Raw genomic sequence first — 21,300 nt, 5'->3', positions numbered from 1 at the left:
GGCACAAGTCCATATGATCAGCTGTTAAACACTGCTATAATCTCCTATTCTATTGCAGGAATGCTACATTTAGATGCTGTTCTGCTTTAAGATGTAAGGATGCACTTTCCTTGTCCTGCACATATACAGTCACATAAACCACAAGCTGTGACATCCTCCATCACATCCCCTGCATTAAACCTGCTGTATAACCACCATAGGCAGGAACTGTGGCTGGTGTGAGGGAAGCAGGGGGGGGATGGGGGGATATTGGGCAATGGCTGAGCCACAGACATAGAAATACCAGTGTGTGTCCTGGGACTGTGATAGCAATAAAGTTAAAGTAAAAAAAAAAAAAAAAAAGGAGTACGAGGAAAAACATTGAAGGCAAGAAGTCCCGCCTACACACAGCGCACCAATAGCAGAGCGCGTTCCTGTGGTGGGCGTGGCTTCATTCTGCCAGACTCTACAATGGCGGATCGTCTAACGCAGCTTCAGGATGCGCTGAATTCGGTGAGTGACTCCCCGGCCCCTGTACGGTGCCGGCTGTGTGGTGGCGGGTCCTCTGTAGGTGCAGGAGGACACACGGCCGTTGTGTAGGGCTCCTGCGGTCTGTACTATCAGCTTTCCCCATGTGTAGTACATAGAGTTCTCCTCTGTACCCAGCTCCCCTCTCTATGCTGATATATGTGGTGCCTCACACTTCCCATTGGGTGTCCTAGGCCTCACACCTCCCCCCAATGGGTGTCCTGCGCCTCACACCTCCCCCCAATGGGTGTCCTGCGCCTCACACCTCCCCCCAATGGGTGCCCTGCGCCTCGTGCCTCCCCCCCCCCAATGGGTGTCCTGCGCCTAGCTCCTCCCCCCAATGGGTGTCCTGCGCCTCCCCCCAATGGGTGTCCTGCGCCTCCCCCCAATGGGTGTCCTGCGCCTCCCCCCAATGGGTGTCCTGCGCCTCCCCCCAATGGGTGTCCTGCGCCTCGCGCCTCCCCCCAATGGGTGTCCTGCGCCTCGCGCCTCCCCCCAATGGGTGTCCTGCGCCTCGCGCCTCCCCCCAATGGGTGTCCTGCGCCTCGCGCCTCCCCCCAATGGGTGTCCTGCGCCTCGCGCCTCCCCCCAATGGGTGTCCTGCGCCTCGCGCCTCCCCCCAATGGGTGTCCTGCGCCTCGCGCCTCCCCCCAATGGGTGTCCTGCGCCTCGCGCCTCCCCCCCAATGGGTGTCCTGCGCCTCGCGCCTCCCCCCCAATGGGTGTCCTGCGCCTCGCGCCTCCCCCCCAATGGGTGTCCTGCGCCCCCCCCCCCCCCCCCAATGGGTGTCCTGCGCCCCCCCCCCCCCCCCCAATGGGTGTCCTGCGCCTCGCGCCTCCCCCCAATGGGTGTCCTGCGCCTCGCGCCTCCCCCCCAATGGGTGTCCTGCGCCTCGCGCCTGCCCCCAATGGGTGTCCTCTGCCTCTCCCCCCACCCTAGTACGCGTCCTGTGCCTTGTGCTATAGGTTAATGTGCGTTTCACAGCCCCAGCGGTGTGCATATGGTGCTCATCGTCCCCATCCAGCTGTGTGCGTGCGGTACTCCTCGCCCCCATCCAGCTGTGTGCATATGGTGTTTCAGTATATTGATGTGTAATATTAGTTGACAAACATCTACTTACATAAATTTCCTTGTTTTGTTTTCTATGTGAAGCTTGCGGATCAGTTTTGCAATGCGATCGGCGTACTTCAGCAATGCGCTCCTCCTGCATCCTTCAACACCATCCAGACAACTGTAAACAAGGATCAGCCCTCAAACCCCACAGAAGGTAGACGGATGTCGAAGAAATAATATATTAAATGAGTAATCCTGTTCAAATTATTCTCCCCACTGCATATTTATCAAACCCCTACATTATTCCCCTGGCCCCCCGAGTCCAACATTGATTTAGCTGTGTGCGGAGATTGTGCTGTTCTATGAAAGGATTGTAAACCATGGACTATAACGTGGTATTTCCCAGAAGTCTGTGCTCCTTAATATGTGGCATAATGTCCCTTTTGAGCAGTTTATAAATCCCCGTAATATAATGATTCATTGAAACTTTCTTTTTACATGACCAATGTTTTTGGAGGGGGTGTTTGGTGCAGAAAATCGGTGAACTAAGTTATGAGTACTGAAATAATCCAAGTTACTTTTATTAAATTTAATTTTAAATTTAAGTTGTTTATATTTTGAATACATGTGGTCTGTCAGAGTATGCCCAGCTGTTCGCAGCTCTCATCGCCCGCACAGCGAAGGATATTGATGTTCTTATCGACTCTCTGCCCAGTGAGGAATCAACGGCTGCGTTACAGGTGAGATGTTTGACTGACGTTCAGATCTGCAGGGTACAAAAAAAATCAAATGAGTCTCATGTAATCTGACCAGAAATGTAAAGCTGGGTACACACCTATGCAATCTCACTTTAGATGCAATTGCTCTAACGATTTCACCAACGACAAAGTCCTGATGAGCATGCAAGTTCTTGCGTACACTCCTGCACAATTTACCTTCAGATCTGTGATCTTCATCTCTCATAACCATCTGCTGAAAAGATTGTGACTCTGTACGCTGTACAGATATCTGCCTACACTGCTGATCGTGAGTGCGTACACACTGCCACGTTTGCCCGACATCGTTGATTGTGATTTTTAGGAAGTTTATAAAACCAAATCAACAGATGTGATTAGCTTTGGTACGATAAAACATGATCGTGGGATCGTACACACTAATTATCTGACCAATCTGTCACGAATCGTGTGATCTGCAGGATAATTACATTGCAGTGTACCCAGCTTTATACCTTCAGCTTTGTCCAGCTGATACAAGTTCTATTCAGATCTTTACATGGAAAATAAATGTTGTTTGTAATGAAATCGGATCGTTCTAACAGATACAGCTTATGACATCAGGGCTCACCTTCTACCAGAAGGAAATTTTATGTATCGAAAGAAAAACATTACACACTCGTGCATTATCACTTTGGTTTTATGTTCTTACTTTGTTACATTTTAGTCGTTTGTTTGTTTATTTGTTTGTTTGTTTTTACATCCCCCTCTGGTTTTATAAAAAATAGATACAATAAAAGGATACAAACCACAAATTGGGGAGAAAAGCAAAAAAAACGGTTCTGTGTAAAAGTGTTGTCAGATTCCGGTTTCCAGTCTCCCTGCCAGAATTCACAGTCAGTGTAACGAGCTGGAGATTAAACCAGTTAGGAGGGGAGAGGAGGAGTCTGAAGTGACGTCACTGGCGGAATCTAATCAAGGACAGTAATTCTTCCGTCACAGACTAGTTATATGATAGCTGCATAACCTCTATACTAGTAAACTGCCCATGGGGAGTCTTTGGACTCGTACCCACTGGTGTTTGTTAAACACATGGAAAATGCACTTTTATTGTTTGTAAATTGCATGTAAATAAATCATTGGAAGTCATTGTTTCTCCTGCTGACTATTGGGTCTTGTATTAACGCCGCAGCAGCTGTTAGTAAAAGCAGATCAAACATGAATTGAATCGCGTTTGCCATTTTTTTGCATTTTTTTTATTGGTGTTAAAAAATGCAAGTAAAACATACGTGACCACAGATTTGCACATTATATATTTTGAGTATGAAGAGACCTCTATAACTGTTAATTAATTCATTTTTTCCAAAGACCAATTGAAATCGGTGTTTGTGTATCGAATACTTTATACCATTTGTGCAAATCTGTTTTATTTTTCCATTCTCTGAGCTGCGGTGGGATGCTGGGTCTGAGCTGCGGTGGGATGCTGGGTCTGAGCTGCGGTGGGATGCTGGGTCTGAGCTGCGGTGGGGTGCTGGGTCTGAGCTGCGGTGGGGTGCTGGCTCTGAGCTGCGGTGGGGTGCTGGCTCTGAGCTGCGGTGGGGTGCTGGCTCTGAGCTGATATGAACTGTACATACTGAATTGGAGGTAACACTTTATATCTGTGTTTTTGAAGGCTGCCAGTCTGTACCAGCTAGAAGAGGAGAACCACGCAGCCGCTGCCCGCCTGGAGGAGACGGTGTACAGGGGGGACATGTTGCTGGAAAAGATACAAACTGCCCTCGCTGATATTGCTCAATCTCAGCTGAAGACCAGAAGCATAATCCCCACGCAGACACTTCCCGAGAGCTAGCACTGGGGGGCGCTGTTTACCTGGATAAGAGTGAGACGCATTAAACAAGTCACTCAGCCTGTGAGTGTTTATGAAATCATTGGACAGCGCTATGAAGGAATTGTTAGCCAACCGGACAGCACTGTGTACTATTGGGGTGGGGTAATTTTGTTTTTCTCTTAATATGCTCTTCATTTGGATCTTGAGTTTAAGCTTTCTGAATAAGCGGCTTCTATTAAACAGATCTGCTCTCTCCGTCCTCCGACACGTCTGCCTGTGGCGGCATTCTCTTGTGTGAATCTGACGGACACGAGGAAACCTTTGATGGATTCTTGTTGCAGCAACTGAGCTCTTGTCACAGAGTTTTCAGCAATCGCAGCATCACATTGACCTATGTGGATTCAGTGGCCGCCGAACCGCATCTGTTTGTATCAGGAAGTGATGCTAATTTGCAAAATAAAATTACGCTTGTTTTCTCACCCTCCCTGTAATCATTTGCTGTGATTACTGCTGATTGTGTCCCTGAATAGTATCCAAAAGGCTCCAGTTTTTATTTTGTTGGGGGGCGCAGGCAAAAACATAGTAAAACACCCTTAATTGTTACTTTTATGCACATAGCAACCCCAGAAGACGACTCCAGACAATGCAGTCACTTACTGCACCCATATATAGGAATATAAAATATTTGTAGTTATAGATGAAGGCACTGGATTATATATGTGTATGAATAAAAATAAGACCCTAGATTTCCCCCCCTGTAATGATGGTCACAGTTATGGCTTTGCGGTGGCAAGGCATGCTGGGAATTGTAGTTTTCCAGCTCAGATAATACCAGCGCTTTGTTCGCGGTTACCATTATGTAAATGCTATGCTGGTTCCCGCCTTAAGGTCTAATTTAAAAACAAAAACTTGTCTTCAAATACTTAAGACTTTTATCCATTGTTCCTAGGCTGTAAGTAAAGTTTGCACTCAGCTACCTATCAAAGACTGTCCTGCCACAGTTTGAGCACTTACATATTATTGTTTGTTTAGATAACACCAATATATTACGCATAGATTTCCGGAGAATGTTTAATCGGGAGCATTGGGACTTCTAGTATAAATTCCTTAACACGCACACTATTATGTCAGATATTATAATGATGATATTACAGAATCTAATACACAAATGTTAGTTATTCGATAAACTCCACATAGATAGCGCCCTGGTCAGACTGAATTCATGCCCCCAGTGCTGTGAGCAATGCTAACCTCTGTGCTACCAGACCGCCCACTTGTTAATATTTTTTTTTTTTATATATATGATTTATCTGTGTTGGGGTTTTTTTTTGGAGGGGAGGGGGGGGGTCCTTGTTTATAGTGGAGATAAACCCAGAAATGAATATTTTTTTTGGTATGTTGTAGGAGAGTACGAATTATAATCTATCTGTAGTTAATCAGTTGCTCCCTGCATACTGCATGTTTCTGTGAAAGTTTGTCACACGTACTTGGTCCAATGATTTTAGTAATGGTTAACTCGATAAACAGGTACAGGAAGTAAAAATGAATGTATTACACAAAAAACATAAGAAGGAACAGCACTGCTCAGTCAGGCGAGATGGATGGCGAAATTGGTTATTTAAGTTGGTTTAAAACACCCATTTATCACTGTCGCTTCTATGGATAGATTCCTTGTCCATCTAATACAAGTGCTGACATTATTTGAGTTTAGTTCCACTTTTTAATAGGAGAAAGTTGTTGCTCTTCAGTGAGCTGAGCGAAGTCTCTGAAGGTGTCTGTGAGCCCTATGGGGGACAGTGAAGCTGGTATACAGGAATAAAGGTGCTTTTATCAATTATTTCATTTAATAGCGCATTTTAGAAAATAAATGGTTGCTAAGGGACACAACACCTCATATGCACTGATTTTTGTAAGGGTCTTTAGAAGTGGTAGGTAGTCTAATACTACAGAGAAAGTTAGACCGGCAGCTACTCCCCTCCTGGGGGGTCTGATATCCTGAACTTCTCAGCTGTTTGTGCGAAAGCAGAGTTTGTAAACTGAACAAATTGGGTCTATTTCAACTCTGGACGTCCGTCCATTAGTGTATCTTGCGCTATTCCGCACTCTCCGTGCCCAGAAATAGACATTACAGCAATCAACGCAATTGCGTTTAATTCATACCTGCACGCCTCTGACACGTATGACCCCTTACGACTTAGGGTGAGGGAAGGGGCGGACTAACGTAGCCCATGAACAGTAAGGATGATGCCGTAAGTGCGCTTGTTTTCAGCCGGATCTTTTACTTCTGCTACGTGGCAGGTGTAAATGGTGGATGTTAGTTATGACCGACACGATATTTGATTACTAAATTACTCGTATGCATCTCAGTAGCTATGACAGAAGAGCAGACTATTTTATATAAAATAATTTATAAAAGTAAATAAAAAATGTTATGTTTGGAATGCATATTTAGTATATTAACTTTTATCATCAAATAAAATAGCTATATGCATTCTGATGTAAAATTATTGTACATCATCATCAGTTATTTATATAGCGCCACTAATTCCACAGTGCCGTACAGAGCACTCACATCAGTCCCTGCCCAATTGGAGCTTACAGTCTAAATCCCCTAACAAACACTCACACATAGACTAGGGTTAATTTTAATAGCAGCCAATTAACCTACCAGTAAGTTTTTGGAGTGTGAGAGGAAACTGGAGCACCTGGAGGAAACCCACGCAAACACAGGGAGGACATTCGAACTCCACACAGATAAGGTCATGGTTGGGAATCGAACTCATGACCTCAGTGCTGTGAGGCAGAAGTGCTAACCACTGAGCCACCGTGCTGCCCTATAGTCATATGCGTATACTGCAGGCTGTTCTTTGTGTCTACGTACTGAACATACTCTTTATACCAAACACACGTTCATCTCTAATAGTAATGTATCCTAAGAAACACTATGATTTGAATACTGACAGAGCTGGGCCCAAGTTGCTCTTTTTTAAACCTGTACATTACGGCCAGACTTGAATCTGACCTATTGACTTTTTAATAATTGTGATTGATTCTACTTTTTTTCCCCACACTAATCTTCCATTCCCAAGCTGTGGGCTGGACTGTTCCGCTGTCTGTCACCAGCGTCGTATCCGCAGCTCTTTACAGACAAAACTCGTCGTGGAGTGTTTATATCTAAGATTAAATATAACGCAGAGAAACAGCCGGGAGACAGAAATGACGTGTGTGCATACGAGCCTGTTCTGATAAGGGGACAATTTCCAGAATTTCGGTTTAGATAAGGCTGACGCTGGAAGCTGCTCAGTCTGCAGCCTAATATAGAAGTAACAGGACTATGCTAGGCTGGATATTTTTCTGTTTATAACCTGTTTTGTTTGTGATCTTAAAAATCTGTGACTAAACAACGTTTTTGCATTTATACTGGCTTATCGGGTATGTCTAAAAGGATTGGGTGGGTGTAGATGTATTATAGACTGAAACCAAATGAATGCAGTCTGTTGGTTCTCTCGGAGCCAAAGTGCATCTGTGACTGGTTAATGGATAGGCTCCGTTCCGATGGCTGTTGCACTGCCTGTACTGTGTGTAAGAGAAGCCTATGCCTACCCCTAGGAGACCTCACTATGAGTCTAGTCTTTAATTTATCTGGAGACCATTCACTGTTTTTGCAAAGTGTAGAGGAACGCAGGAAAAAACTGTAGGATGAACACATGCAAGAGGCTTTCTGCTTTTGGACAATCCCTCAGTTTATGTCCTGGTCCCTGGGCACCCTCGCTGTCTGTCAGCACACAGCCAGGGCAACAGCAAGCTCCCTCCTTTCAATCCAAATCAATGGAGCCATTAGGAACCTGTAAACATGGTAGCAACAAGGATGAGAAACTGTTACACAGCACAAAGCACACATCATCTCAAGCTGGTGCCACAAACATGAAAAGGAGTTCAGTGTACTCCAATGGTCTCCACACCAGGGGCTAGATTTACTAAGCTGCGGGTTTGAAAAAGTGGGGATGTTGCCTATAGCAACCAATCAGATTCTAGCTGTCATTTAGTATAAGATACTAAATAAATGACAGCTAGAATCTGGTTGCTATAGGCAACATCCCCACTTTTTCAAACCCGCAGCTTAGTAAATCTAGCCCCAGGTCTAAACCCAATTGAGCACCTTGCCTATCTCATAAGATGCTGGGTTTAAATGATTGAGCTGTTATCATCCAGCAAATCATCTTTAGAATTCCACAATTATTTTTTTTTTTTTAAACTATAAATTGTTATGTATTCTCTTCACCCTAAGCTCAGACCCCTTGCAGAAAATCAGGAAGTGCATTTTGCATAAGGTGAAAACCCTTTTCACCTCCGTCTGACCTCATTTTGCTTCATCGTGTTTCCTTTTATTAATTTTATCTCTGCAAATCGGGTCCCACAATTCTAACAACACCAAAACCAAAAAACAAATATATTAATCAAGCAGCACATGAGAGCGGACGTAGATAAACCCAGAGTTCAGGAACGGACACCTGGGAGATTAGCAGACAAAGGAGGGACTGGGGGGGGTGAGTTAAGACTATTCTCAGAATTATAGCACCTGTTTCACAAGTTACCATGATTACATTCTTGGTCTTGTGTGTGTGCATCTTGCACACAAGTTATGCTTTAAAAAACAGGAACACAGAACTTGTGTGTAGTTTCGACTATATTTGAATCCAAACGTATCTCAAGATAGATTTCGATTTCAATCTGGGTTTAAGTCTGCACTGCCTTATGTAGATACACACAACGGAATACAATATGTGCATCTGTACAATAAAAGGTCAGAACACAAAAAAATATTAAGATGTAAAATAAATGAACAACTCTGAACAGTTTAATCATTAATAAATATGTTGTTTTTTTTTTAAATAAATATAATTTTTCATTAAAAATATAAACAAAGATGCTTTTAATGTGTACTGTACGTACAATGCTTTTTTTTTTTATAGTCTATCTTCCTGACATACATATGTACCGTGCTGGTCAGTAGCCGGCATTTACACCTACTCTGTACCAGGTGAAGATGATACGGCTAAAACTAGGAGTACCTACGGAAAACCAAGAACTTGAATCGCCCACATCTGCTCTCTGTAATATAATACCTGTACTGTACATGTACTTTAATCTTCACCCCCATTCTGGCTCCCAAGTTTTAGGCAACCATAAGTGTCATTTGCATTCAGACATGATTTGGAAACAGTGGTGTTTATTTGTGTAAGGTCCGTTCCTGTACATGTGCAGAGCTATTTAACGCAAGATGCGTCACGCTAAGGTTCTTACGTCCAGATGTGAATCGGGACTATTGTATGAGTGTGCGATCATGCAGCCAGGATCAGCAAAATTGTCAGAGTCTCTATTGCAAGTTTTTACAAGTTTTTTATAGTCATATTAATATTTAAATTGTGTCATTGAATAAAGTTTCTTTTTACGTATCGCCATGCATGCCAACTCTCCCGGAATGTCAGGGAGACTCCCGAATTCCTGGTAGGTCTGCCAGAATCCCGGGAGAGTTGGCAAATCTTCCACATCGAGCTGAGGGGGAGTACTGGCGCTGAATTGCTGTTTGGGGGCTTCTGGGGTACCTCTTTGGTAAGTTAGCTCTCAATTTAAAAACACATATATGTATGGCCCAAATATATGGGACTCTCACTGTTTAGAGTTAGGACCACCCTATTAGCAGAAGCGTCATGGAGTGGCCGGTGGCTTTAACATACATTTGCAAATGTGTGCAACTAAGACTTTTGCATTTTTATCTACAGTAGAAATGGCAGATCTGTTGCTGGCTATAGCAGTGTGCTGGGGGGATTTTTCGTGTGTTCGTTCCTTTTAGGATAACCCCACCCTTTCAAGCACCTGCTATGAGCCTATAAAATGATTGAGCAACTTCCACTTCTGTATAAATGTTCCACATCTGCCAACTTCACTAATGAAGTGGGCAGATTATAACTGGCATGACACAATTCTCGGGGGAATGGCATAATTTTGCTCCCCACCCCCAGTGTTGTAGTGCCTGTTTTGGGTCTTCTACAGCTGTAAAAACAGGCAAAATGTCCCTGGGGGCGGGGCCAAAATGATGCCATTCATGAAGCCCCGCCCCCTACACCCATACACCTCTCCTGGAACTCCCGGACGTGACCAACATAAAGTTGACAAGTACGGGTATCACAATCAGCGATTCTTTGTTTATATATTATTTAATTGGATTGAGACTTAAAGCGCGGATTTTTGTCTTATTTTTTCCCGCTTGTAGGGGAAGTGACAGCCCCTCCCGTCCCCTCTCTATGCTTTTTTTTTTCTTGTACTTATTCATCATCATTTCCTGAAGTTTCCTATCTGCAAAAGCTGACATTGTAGCATCAGTGTAAAGTATCCATCCAGCCCATGTATTAACAGATGCACAGACTTATCAAATAAGTGTTTTCATTGATCTTAGTTCCACTGAAACAAAGAGTTACTGTAACTTTTTTTTTATTCCAACATAAACTTTTCTCCTCCCCATGTGTGTATAATAACCAGCTATTGAGTTATTACAGTCTCCCGTCTACCATAATTGGTTTATCCTAACAGAGCACTTCTGATGGAAACACGTCACAATCCTCAAAGGCTGCTTGAAAGAGGAATCGGGCTGGAAGTTCTAGGAGGAAAATGAAGAAGTCTGACTCACGTCAGGTCTGGAGCAGCCAAGAACACTTGTGTCATTGTGTAATCATACGGCAGGCGTGATCTCGTCTTACAGTGTTGCAGAGTGAGGTCATACTATGGAAATATCTCTGAGTGAGAGAATGGTCTGTCTGTCTGTCCACGCCGGCCCCAAGCATTAGATCCTGACAGTGTTTAGAATGGCACAAAAATGATTTCCCACTTATGGTAAAATATTTAGTTAGGGAAATGAATGACAGACATGTTGTGGGGGTTTTTGTGAATCCAGAATTTAATGAGGATGAATTATAAACTGGAAACAAAGCGGCAGGTTAGAAACACTCTCTTAGGGGTGTATTTACTAAACTGCGGGTTTGAAAAAGGGGAGATGCCGCCTATAGCAACCGATCAAATTCTAGCTGTCATTTTTTAGAATGCGCTAAATAAATGAAAGCTAGAATCTTATTGGTTGCTATAGACAACATCTCCACTTTTTCAAACTCGCAGTTTAGTAAATATACCCCCTAGTCTCCATCTGTGTCATTTTGTAGGGCATGGCGCAAATGTATAAGTCACATTAAAGTACTGGCTACATGTGTACCATCCTCTTAATTACAACTTGATTTGCATGTCTGTAATTTAAATGATTATGGAACTTTAAACCTGTGGAATAATGTTTGTTAAAAAGTATCGATGAGAATAGGAAGTGCTTTTATTACTGCATTGGACAAAAGTTACAAAACCTGTAAGAAAATATTATTGGAAGAAGCTCTAAGGGTAACTGTTTCCGGATCCTCTCCGTGAGTAATGCTGGATGCACACGTAGGTAAGTGGCCAAACTGGACACGTTTTGACTCTACTTATAATGGGTCGAGCAGCCAGATCTCTTCTAGAGATGCAGAATGAAAGTGGTCATCTTCTCAACGCATTTGGCAGCATGTTCACAGGCAACCAGTGTAGAGACATACAGAGTGATTCCTCTCTTGTCTCAAAATATCTCCCAAGTCGGCAACTCCGTTCTGCACAAGATCTGCGCCTCTCATCCACCCTCATTACATCCTCCCTTTCCCGGTTACAGGACTTTTTTCGGGCTGCACCCACTCTATGGAATTCTCTCTCCCACATAATAAGACTCTCCTCTGGGCTACAAACTTTCAAGTAATCTCTGAAAACCCACCTCTTCAGACAAGCTTATAATATTCCTCAACCACCCTCTTAACCTCACTACATTACCCTATTACCATCTGTTACACAATTTCACACAAGACAAGTACCCCCTGACCAACATTGTTATGTGACAGGATCATTTAGCTTATGAGTCACTCTTACCTTTGCAGTCTGGCTGGACTGAAATGCAAAATGTAGACTTAGCCTCATGTGTCAAACTCCCATTGTCCCATAGATTGCAAGCTTGCGAGCAGGGCCTTCTCACCTCTTTATCTGTTTTACCCAGTTTATTAGTTTACTGTGTTTGTGCCCAATTGTAAAGCGCTACGGAATATGTTGGCGCTATATAAATAAATGTTGATGATGATGTTCAATAATCAGGGCTTGTTTTGTGGCTACATGTGCTACAATATATGGCCGATTGCCCAATCTGTTAGCATCTGTGGTCAGCACATGGGCTAGAAAGAGAAGGAATGAGGACATTTCTTGGCACCACTATTTCATCCATTATGTAACCCAGGTGCAGACATCAGGTAGTCTATGCAGTCTTCTAATCTACACCTTGGACATCTGCCCAATGATTTCATTATCCTATGAAACGTCTGGCCTGAAACAGAAGTATCTGTGCTAAGGAGATGCGGTAGTAAGATAACCCCAACCTCTAATTACAGAATGACCTCCAGCCAGGCAAATTAGACCTTTCCTATTGTAGGACTGACCTGTGGTAGGAAGGGTGTGTAAAGTGCCTCATTTATTTATTTATTTTAGTTGTGTATCTCTAAACCCCAAAAACATAATTTGCCCTTTCTCCCTTTGTTCCGACGCAATTAAAATATGGGCAAGAGGGCCCGGTCTGCAGATTGTTTCATTGGTAGACTTGATTCCTAAATGCACCTCACTACATTCATGTGAAAAGGGAACAACCCTTAGTAGAAGACATGTCCAGGAGAATCCTAGCACGGAAGAACCGTATGTTCATCTGTGTGTCATTTTAATAACGGGTGAGGTTATTTTATACAGATGGGGACCGGTAGACGTCAGTGGCGATAGGACGTAAGAGAATAGTGGACGCAAGAGCGACTTGGGAGTCGAAAAAAAGCTGGTTAAGGTCTTGCCCAATACCCTGGACACAAAGGGGTTAAACACATTTTTCAAACGATAAATATAGGGAAGTGTGAACCAAGTCCTGTTTGTAAACAAGGAAATTGTTGCTTTCTTTATAAAATGCATAAAAAAAATCAGTGTTTTCAGAGGAGTGGTTATATTTTTAATGAAAAGTGATGTTTCCCTTTAATAAGAAAAAAAAAACCCGTACAAAAGTCAATGTCAGTAACTATATAAATACTTTTTATATGTAACTAATTCCAGGAATTTAAGATTTCCTCTTAAGATTTCCATGCATTAACAGAGGAGCTGAGCATATGTCTGTAAATCCCGATGTATGTTTTACTGCAGACGTCCTTTAACCAGAAAGGAATTCCGTGCTGGATATTGGGGCGGACCGCTGTGGTATTTCCAGAGTATCTTAAAAAAGAAAAACCCTTTCCTGGTGTCTTCAATGGATAATTTGTCACAGAAAGACGACATATCCTCCGGTATTTGGGACCTATGGTATATATGAAATATACACACTTTGTAACTCTCAGCGGCTATAATTTGTGCAAAATGCATCACTGAGGTGACAGATTGTTTGCCAGTAAATGTTATGCTACATTACAAGCAAATTATTGTTTTTAATAATGAAAAGTAAAGGGCAGGCTGAAAGGGTATCTCCACATGACTGTATTGACGTTGGTGCACTACAATCCCCAGCATTTCACCTTCAATAATGGAAAGTTATATTCTCATATCTGCATTTTAAATGCTCTTTTTTAAATAAACACTTCACTTGCGCATGATCTTCACAGCAGAATGATCTCCGCTTTATGCAGGAGAGAGAGAGAGAAAAACGCAAAAGGAAATTTAAAAATTAGGCGCATTGTAAATGATCTATATTGATAGGTAGCAACTATTAGTAGTAGTCCTTTTCTATAAGACAATTTGTATTTTAAGTAATAGCAGTGTTTACAGGTGGCAAAACTCTACCCTGCCCCCTCAGCTGCCACAACTAACTGCCTGGCAATGAGGGGTTACAAATACAATACATCAATGCATCCTGCTTTGCATTGTGTGCCAAGTGATCGGATCGTTGTGTGCCAGGTGATCAGATTGTTGTGTCCCAGGTGACCGGATCATTGTGTGCCAGGTGATTGGATCGTTGTGTCCCAGGTGATCGGATTGTTGTGTCCCAGGTGATCGGATCATTGTGTGCCAGGTGATTGGATCGTTTGTGCCAGGTGATCGGATCGTTTGTGCCAGGTGATCGGATCATTGTGTGCCAGGTGATTGGATCATTGTGTGCCAGGTGATAGGATCGTTGTGTCCCAGGTGATCGGATCATTGTGTGCCAGGTGATTGGATCATTGTGTCCCAGGTGATCAGATCGTTGTGTGCCAGGTGATTGGATGGTTGTGTGCCAAGTGATCGGATCATTGTGTGCCAGGTGATCAGATTGTTGTGTCCCAGGTGACCGGATCATTGTGTGCCAGGTGATCGGATCGTTGTGTCCCAGGTGATCGGATCGTTGTGTCCCAGGTGATCGGATCATTGTGTGCCAGGTGATTGGATCGTTTGTGCCAGGTGATCGGATCGTTTGTGCCAGGTGATCGGATCATTGTGTGCCAAGTGATCGGATCATTGTGTCCCAGGTGATTGGATCGTTGTGTCCCAGGTGATCGGATCGTTGTGTGCCAGGTGATCGGATCATTGTGTCCCAGGTGATCGGATCATTGTGTGCCAGGTGATCGGATCGTTGTGTTCCAGGTGATCGGATCGTTGTGTCCCAGGTGATCGGATCATTGTGTGCCAGGTGATCGGATCGTTGTGTCCCAGGTGATCGGATCGTTGTGTCCCAGGTGATCGGATCATTGTGTGCCAGGTGATTGGATCGTTTGTGCCAGGTGATCGGATCGTTTGTGCCAGGTGATCGGATCATTGTGTGCCAAGTGATCGGATCATTGTGTCCCAGGTGATTGGATCGTTGTGTCCCAGGTGATCGGATCATTGTGTGCCAGTTGATCGGATCATTGTGTGCCAGGTGATCGGATCATTGTGTCCCAGGTGATCGGATCATTGTGTGCCAGGTGATCGGATCGTTGTGTTCCAGGTGATCGGATCGTTGTGTCCCAGGTGATCGGATCGTTGTGTCCCAGGTGATCGGATCGTTGTGTCCTAGGTGATCGGATCGTTGTGTCCCAGGTGATCGGATCGTTGTGTCCCAGGTGATTGGATCGTTGTGTCCCAGGTGATTGGATCGTTGTGTCCCAGGTGATCGGATCGTTGTGTGCCAAGTGATCATCATCACCTGTTATTTAGAAAGGAAGGCAATAAAACTAGACCAGTGATGAGCAGCAGATGGCCCGGGGGTCACATGCGGCCCACCGAGCAGTCATACGCGCCCCCAGCTCTTTCCAGCTTGGGACGCCTATTTGTCAAGAACAGCGACAGTTGTGCTCTTATAGCCAACGCCATCTCAGGATGGCCATAGCAGCGGCTCTGCACAAGAAAAGATGTTTTGTTATTTAAATAAAGCAATTAAATATATATTTAAATTGGTTTTTTTTTGGTTTTTTTGTTAAAACATTTCTATTTTTAATTTTTATCACAAGTGGATCCAGACCCCCAAGTCCGAGTTTTCCATTCTACAGCGCACGTGTGAATTGGCCGGTTCTCACACTGGCCTGGAGAAGACTCTTGTCGTTGCCCCACACCTGATTATTACTCAGCTGCTCTGTAGAAATGTTAATTTGCAGCAAGAGAATAATATTTTCTATCATTGTGAAAAGCAGCCAAAGAAAATCCTTCACATTGCTGGGTAATGATAAATAGGGGCCTCGGTGTGAGCACAGAATTTCACTGTGTTAAAGTTACCTGTGCAGGGAATTGAATACTTCTTTTCGCGTCCCCCTCTATACTTTTGAATTGGGAAATATTATGGGAATGAAAAGTCTTATCTTTGCTTTGTAGTTGCCATATTATTTTTTCTCCTCTCCGGAAATCCCTGAGTGGAAGTGAAGCATAAGTACGGAGGGGTTGGTACTTCACAAATTGCGCCATTTAGGCCCCTCCCATGCCATGACGGCTTCATTTTGCTGTGGAGCCAAAATGCGGCATCTCACAACGAACTGCGTCATGGAGGCCCCCATACCTCACACTTCATTAGAAAATGGGCAGGATGATGGTAGAATTGCCTAGTCTCCAGGGATTCTGGGAGACATATCTGGATATTTCGGGAGAGTGGACGAGAATGTTTTGCTTGAATGGAGTGAAGCTAAAAATTCCTGTTTTCTTGTATGTATGATGATTCAACAGGGAATTGGATACCCCCCCCCCCCCCATGGATATTGGCTCCACCCACAAAATGGCTGCCTCCACTAACTGTAGTTGTTCAGCTTCACATCACTGCTCATATCTCCATCAACGTCTTGTAGTTGTTGTCAGGCCTTATAGGGTAACATAATCCTCAATACACAGTCAGCTGAGCCCATTATCATCTGTGAGTCATCATATCCCACAAAGCGTTTTGGGTGGGTTCTGGGTGTCGCCTTTTTCCCATCAACGACCAAAAAGGCAAAGTATAAAAATAAACCATTGTCATCTTCAGAGTTCACAAAACTAACTTTCATTTTTTTAATTGCAGCTTCCCAGCAGCTGGTAGTTTTGCAGAGCAGACGGTGGCTGCAGTTTCCCCTTCGTCTGACGGAGAAGTATTAGAATTGCAAAAGTCCCCTTAGTGCTCCGAGACCTCCCGGCTAAACCAAACAAATTCTGGGTTTTCTGTAGTTATATTGATATTGTCTTTGGCAAACAGGCGCTTCCTGTTCATTCAATCTATTTACTCTTTATGTTGGGTGTGAAGTGATTTTGATAACGATGACCTTTCCCTGAATACACACAACTCATCTGCTGTAGTTTCACGTCTTTCACAAGGACAGAGATTATTTGCTTCTTAATATTTTTCGGGGGGGGGGGATGTTATACTAAGTTGTACCTCTGATTCTTCCTTTATCAATAAGATTTGGATGGTACAAAATATCGCATCTGTGAGCAAATGTCATTTACTCAAGTGCAAAACTACCAAATTGCAGCACAAATGCTTATTTTTCAATGTTACACACCGACTATTGCGCGAATGCACTATTTTATATTAGTAAGTGCAGGGATTTGTGGGCCAAGATGGTGGCATTACCGGATAACACCATTGGTTGGGAGGAGATGGGGAAATCAGGAGACTTACCTGGGTGAGAATGAATTAGGTGCAAGATTGGGTTCATATTTGCACCCAAAAAAGTGAGATTTCGTTTGGCGTAACAAGACTATTTTTAAAGAGATAAAGGGCTGGAGAAGGGGTCGTGCTCTGCTTTGTGGGGCGACCATTCCCTCCATGTAAAAGGAATTGATTTTTCCACTATTCCTGAGGAGATGGAGATCTAAAGGTAGGTGTATCAATCCTTCTAAAAAGAAAAAGTGGAGGTGTTGCCCATAGCATCCAATCAGATTCTACCTATCATTTATCTAGTACATTCTAGAACATGATAGCTAGAATATGATTGGTTGCTATGGGCAACACCTCCACTTTTTCTTTTTATATGGTTTGATACATTTACCCCTTAATCTCATCCTACACTGATTAGATGCGTTTATTAACTTCCAATTGCCCTTTTGTAAAACAAAAAAACACAATTCTAGGGACACTTTGACCAATTTGATAAAAACATTCAAACACACAAAAAAGACGCTTGTAATAAAGTCTGTCCTGGTGGCCTTACACTTTCATGATTAATTTGAGACATAGATGGTGAGTAAAGAGGGAGATCCTCACCCCCTTATTTCTAAGTGGCATTTCACTCATTTCACCATTCATAATCTCAGGTGTATCACATTGATTTTCTGGGGTATAGTTCACTTCTAAGCACTGGAAAGTGGGGGTGCATCACCCTGCAATGCACTAAAAGTGAAAACGTGTACAAATAGCGCACCAGTGCGGATCCACATTGGAGAACCCACACTAATACATTGTTGGGGGTCCCCTATAGTCTTCCTATATTGTTGTCCTCAGTACTCAATTAGCGCATTAACTGCTGATTGGATGACCGCAACACTAATTATTCAAGATCCTCCCCCAAAGTCGGTACAGTCCTAAAATTACCCTTTTTAGTTAATTAATGTACTTATCTTTGACTGCAGGTTTTTAAGTCCATATAATTCATACAGGCCCACTCTCCAGGATTGTCCAGGAGGATCCTGAATTTCGGGGAGTCATCCTAAAATTCCGGAATTACAGGGACCCTCCCGGATCCTGGGCAGAGGCGGGGCCTAATCATACCCCCCCTTGATGTGCGATGGCGTCTGTCGCAGCATTGCGGGACCATGGTGACACAATCTCCTCCACACCCCCTCCGGCATTTGTTACTTCACCTCCACCTAATAAAAGTTGCCAAGTATGATATAATTACCTGTTCTGTAAAAAAAATGTCAAAAATTGAATTTTATGCAAAGTATGTAATATATGTCATCGTTGTCACCTTACTGCCTCCAGCTAATTGATTTAAATTCACACCTCCTCCTCTTCCGCCGGGCACTAGTATACAATGACCTAAGACTAGGTACACACTGAAGAATTTTCAGAACGACGTGTTATCTACAACAATTGTACCTACGACTGAAGGTCCGATCAGTCTGACGATTCATCCATACACACTGACACGATTTACCTTCAGATCTGTGCTCTTCATCTGGTCCTTCGTCTGGTCCTCTAGTCTTCAGAGAATGACAGCACAATATTCATTAATTCATTATTGTCACATTGTCACACTGATTAAAACCGCCTTGTTATAGCTATACACATGTCCTAACGAATTCCGTTAGCTTCTGTGACTCTGAAACTAAACATTCTGTCTCAGAACGAACAAATGAATTATTCCTTCTACAGCACTCTCTATATTTATTCACTGGGACATTCATCGCTAGCATCGGCTGAAAAGATCCCGACTCTGTAACCTCTATGGAGATCGTCAGCATGAGTGCATACTCACTACATGAACGGTCTGTGATTGGTTGGAAAATATTAAACAGTACGACCAACCGAATGAAACTATGATCGGCACTTTTGAACGACTTTGGACCATCGTGTCGCTATACACACTAACCTGACTTCCGACCTAACGGTAGTATCTTGGTTTATTTGCTTGATTATTGGATGAAAACGCTCCAGTGTGTAACTAGCCTAAGCCGCAGGGCATATTTCTAGGTAGTGGCAGCTGAGCGGGGCAGATGTTTTTATATTATTGTAACCACCGAGTACCTGGGGGGGTATCCCTAACTTCTACATTGTAGTACACTGGGGTAACTCAGTCTTTCTCCACCTCAGAGTCCTGAGGGATAATCAGCAGGTGTAACACCAGTCAGGAGCTGCAGCAGGCTACAGTTAGCTGTGATGAGATAATTGGGCACCCGGCCATCGTATGATAGAACAATGACATAGCTTTATTCAAATGCCGTCTCCTCTGCAGCACAGATTACATCGTCGCAGAACCTTCGTTGTAGTTCAGAGTTGAATCACATAACGTCTTATTGCAAGTTGTCTTATTACTACACAATATTATTATTATCATGGTTGATTTGTAAGTGCTCCACAGCTCCAGACAGTGGGGTAAATAGGGACATACATAAAACAGGGACATGTAACGTAGATACAATAAATGCAGACATGAAAAGAAGGGATAGGACGAGCCCTGCTTATGCGAGAGCTTACAATCTAGTGGACAGAGGTAATCACCTGGTCATCTCGCAGGTAGCAGTATACCGTACTTGTCCACTCTTCCAAAATGTCCGGGAGACTCACGATTTCCAGTTAGGTCTCCTGAACTCCTGGGAGAACAGACAATTCTCCCGCATTCTGCCCACTTCCTAGGGAAGTGAGCAGGATTCCAGTCTCCATGACGCGATTCGCGGTGAAAAGCGTTGTTGCGGGGGCAGGCCCAAAATGACTCTATTCATCACGCCTCACCCCCGTCACCCTCATACTTCACCTCCCCATCGGGATCTCCTGGAGTGAAAAGAAATAAGAAGTTGTTAAGCATGGCATATACTTCTAGGCTCAGGAGCTAACTCTCTTTTTAGGGGGTCTAAAAGCTGACCTTGTTTAATGATTCACAGGTAGAGGCTAATTGAAAGCCAATTATTAGGGCAATATTTTTCATCTGTGTAAACCTAAAATTTACACAGTACAGGGTTTGAATAGAAAATTTGAATTGTGAATTTAAACATTTACTCTAAGAACCTACTGGTTCACAATAGAAATTACTGCCTGGACCAATCTGTCCAAGTGTCATTTGTAATACAGACTAATCTGTTGACTCTTTAGGGAATTGTATACTTTTGCAAGCCACTGTCCATATATGTGAGCTGCACACACCCCATCGACAGCATCTAGGTGCCCCTTGCACAATCTCCCCCAAATATTTTTTTTAAAAAGTCTGGAAATATGATCTGTATGTTCTCTAATGTTTGCCCGGGTTTCCTCCCACAGTCCAAAAACCATATTGACAGGTTAAATGGCTAGTGACAAAAATAGACCCCTGTGTGTGTGTGGGGGGGGGGGGGGGGGAATTTAGAATGTAAGCTCAATGGGACAGGGGTGATGTGCATGATTACATATTCTCTGTACGACGCTGCCTAGTATGACTGGTGCTATGTAAAGAATAATAATGTCTCTTGTAACTCAGGCACACTCGAATCAGCACTCGGTCATACTCCACTGGCGCTGCCGGATCAGAACTCACTTAGATCTCCGTGGCTAAAGCTGAGTCGCACATTCTAATCTAGACCCCGCACACTTCAGTTGTAAACCTCAGATCCAGGTTACTGATTTACCCATAATCACTGTAGATTTAAAAAAGAAATATATAGACAAGCTGATTTTTTTGGAGCAGATATTAACTGAATAGTGTACACTATATTGCTTGTATGTATGTATGACCTTTTCATAACCTACGTGGTTAATCATTAATAAATGAATAATACACTTGGCTGGTAGTAAGCTCCGACTTAATGTTATAATCCCAGGGACAGTCAGAGGAATATGAGAACATTCTATGCATGTGAATGTGTAGGAAGAAGCTAATGACTGTACGGAGGACATGCTGCTTCCTAGAGTCCTGGCAGGTGACAGGGCGCGGGGGAAGCCATATTGGCTTGGCGCCAGGAGCTGGTTGTGTTCTCCCATTAGGTGACCTGACATTCACAGGCCTCTGGCTTAGATAACAGGCA

At 43.5% G+C, this 21,300-nt stretch overlaps 1 protein-coding gene across 3 annotated transcripts; it reads left to right on the top strand.

Annotated features, from left to right (window-relative positions):
- The first annotated feature begins 384 nt into the window (after positions 1-384).
- On the top strand, positions 385-4,580 carry MED21 (mediator complex subunit 21). Of its 3 annotated transcripts, none has more exons than XM_075210508.1 (4): positions 385-492; positions 1,660-1,774; positions 2,200-2,300; positions 3,946-4,580. In XM_075210508.1, the coding sequence occupies exons 1-4, from the start codon at positions 451-453 to the stop codon at positions 4,120-4,122; spliced, it is 435 nt and encodes a 144-aa protein (XP_075066609.1). In that variant the 5' UTR covers positions 385-450; the 3' UTR covers positions 4,123-4,580. The 3 variants fall into 3 exon arrangements, with proteins under 3 accessions (XP_075066609.1, XP_075066607.1, XP_075066608.1); XM_075210506.1 differs by having other exon boundaries at positions 2,167-2,300; XM_075210507.1 differs by having other exon boundaries at positions 1,660-1,776; positions 2,190-2,300.
- The last annotated feature ends 16,720 nt before the right edge of the window (positions 4,581-21,300 follow it).

Source organism: Mixophyes fleayi, chromosome 4 (assembly GCF_038048845.1).
Source record: "Mixophyes fleayi isolate aMixFle1 chromosome 4, aMixFle1.hap1, whole genome shotgun sequence".
NCBI classification, from domain to species: Eukaryota; Metazoa; Chordata; class Amphibia; order Anura; family Limnodynastidae; genus Mixophyes; species Mixophyes fleayi.
The sequence above is the reverse complement of the archived record's forward strand: the minus strand, read 5'-3'. Positions and strand labels throughout refer to the sequence as shown.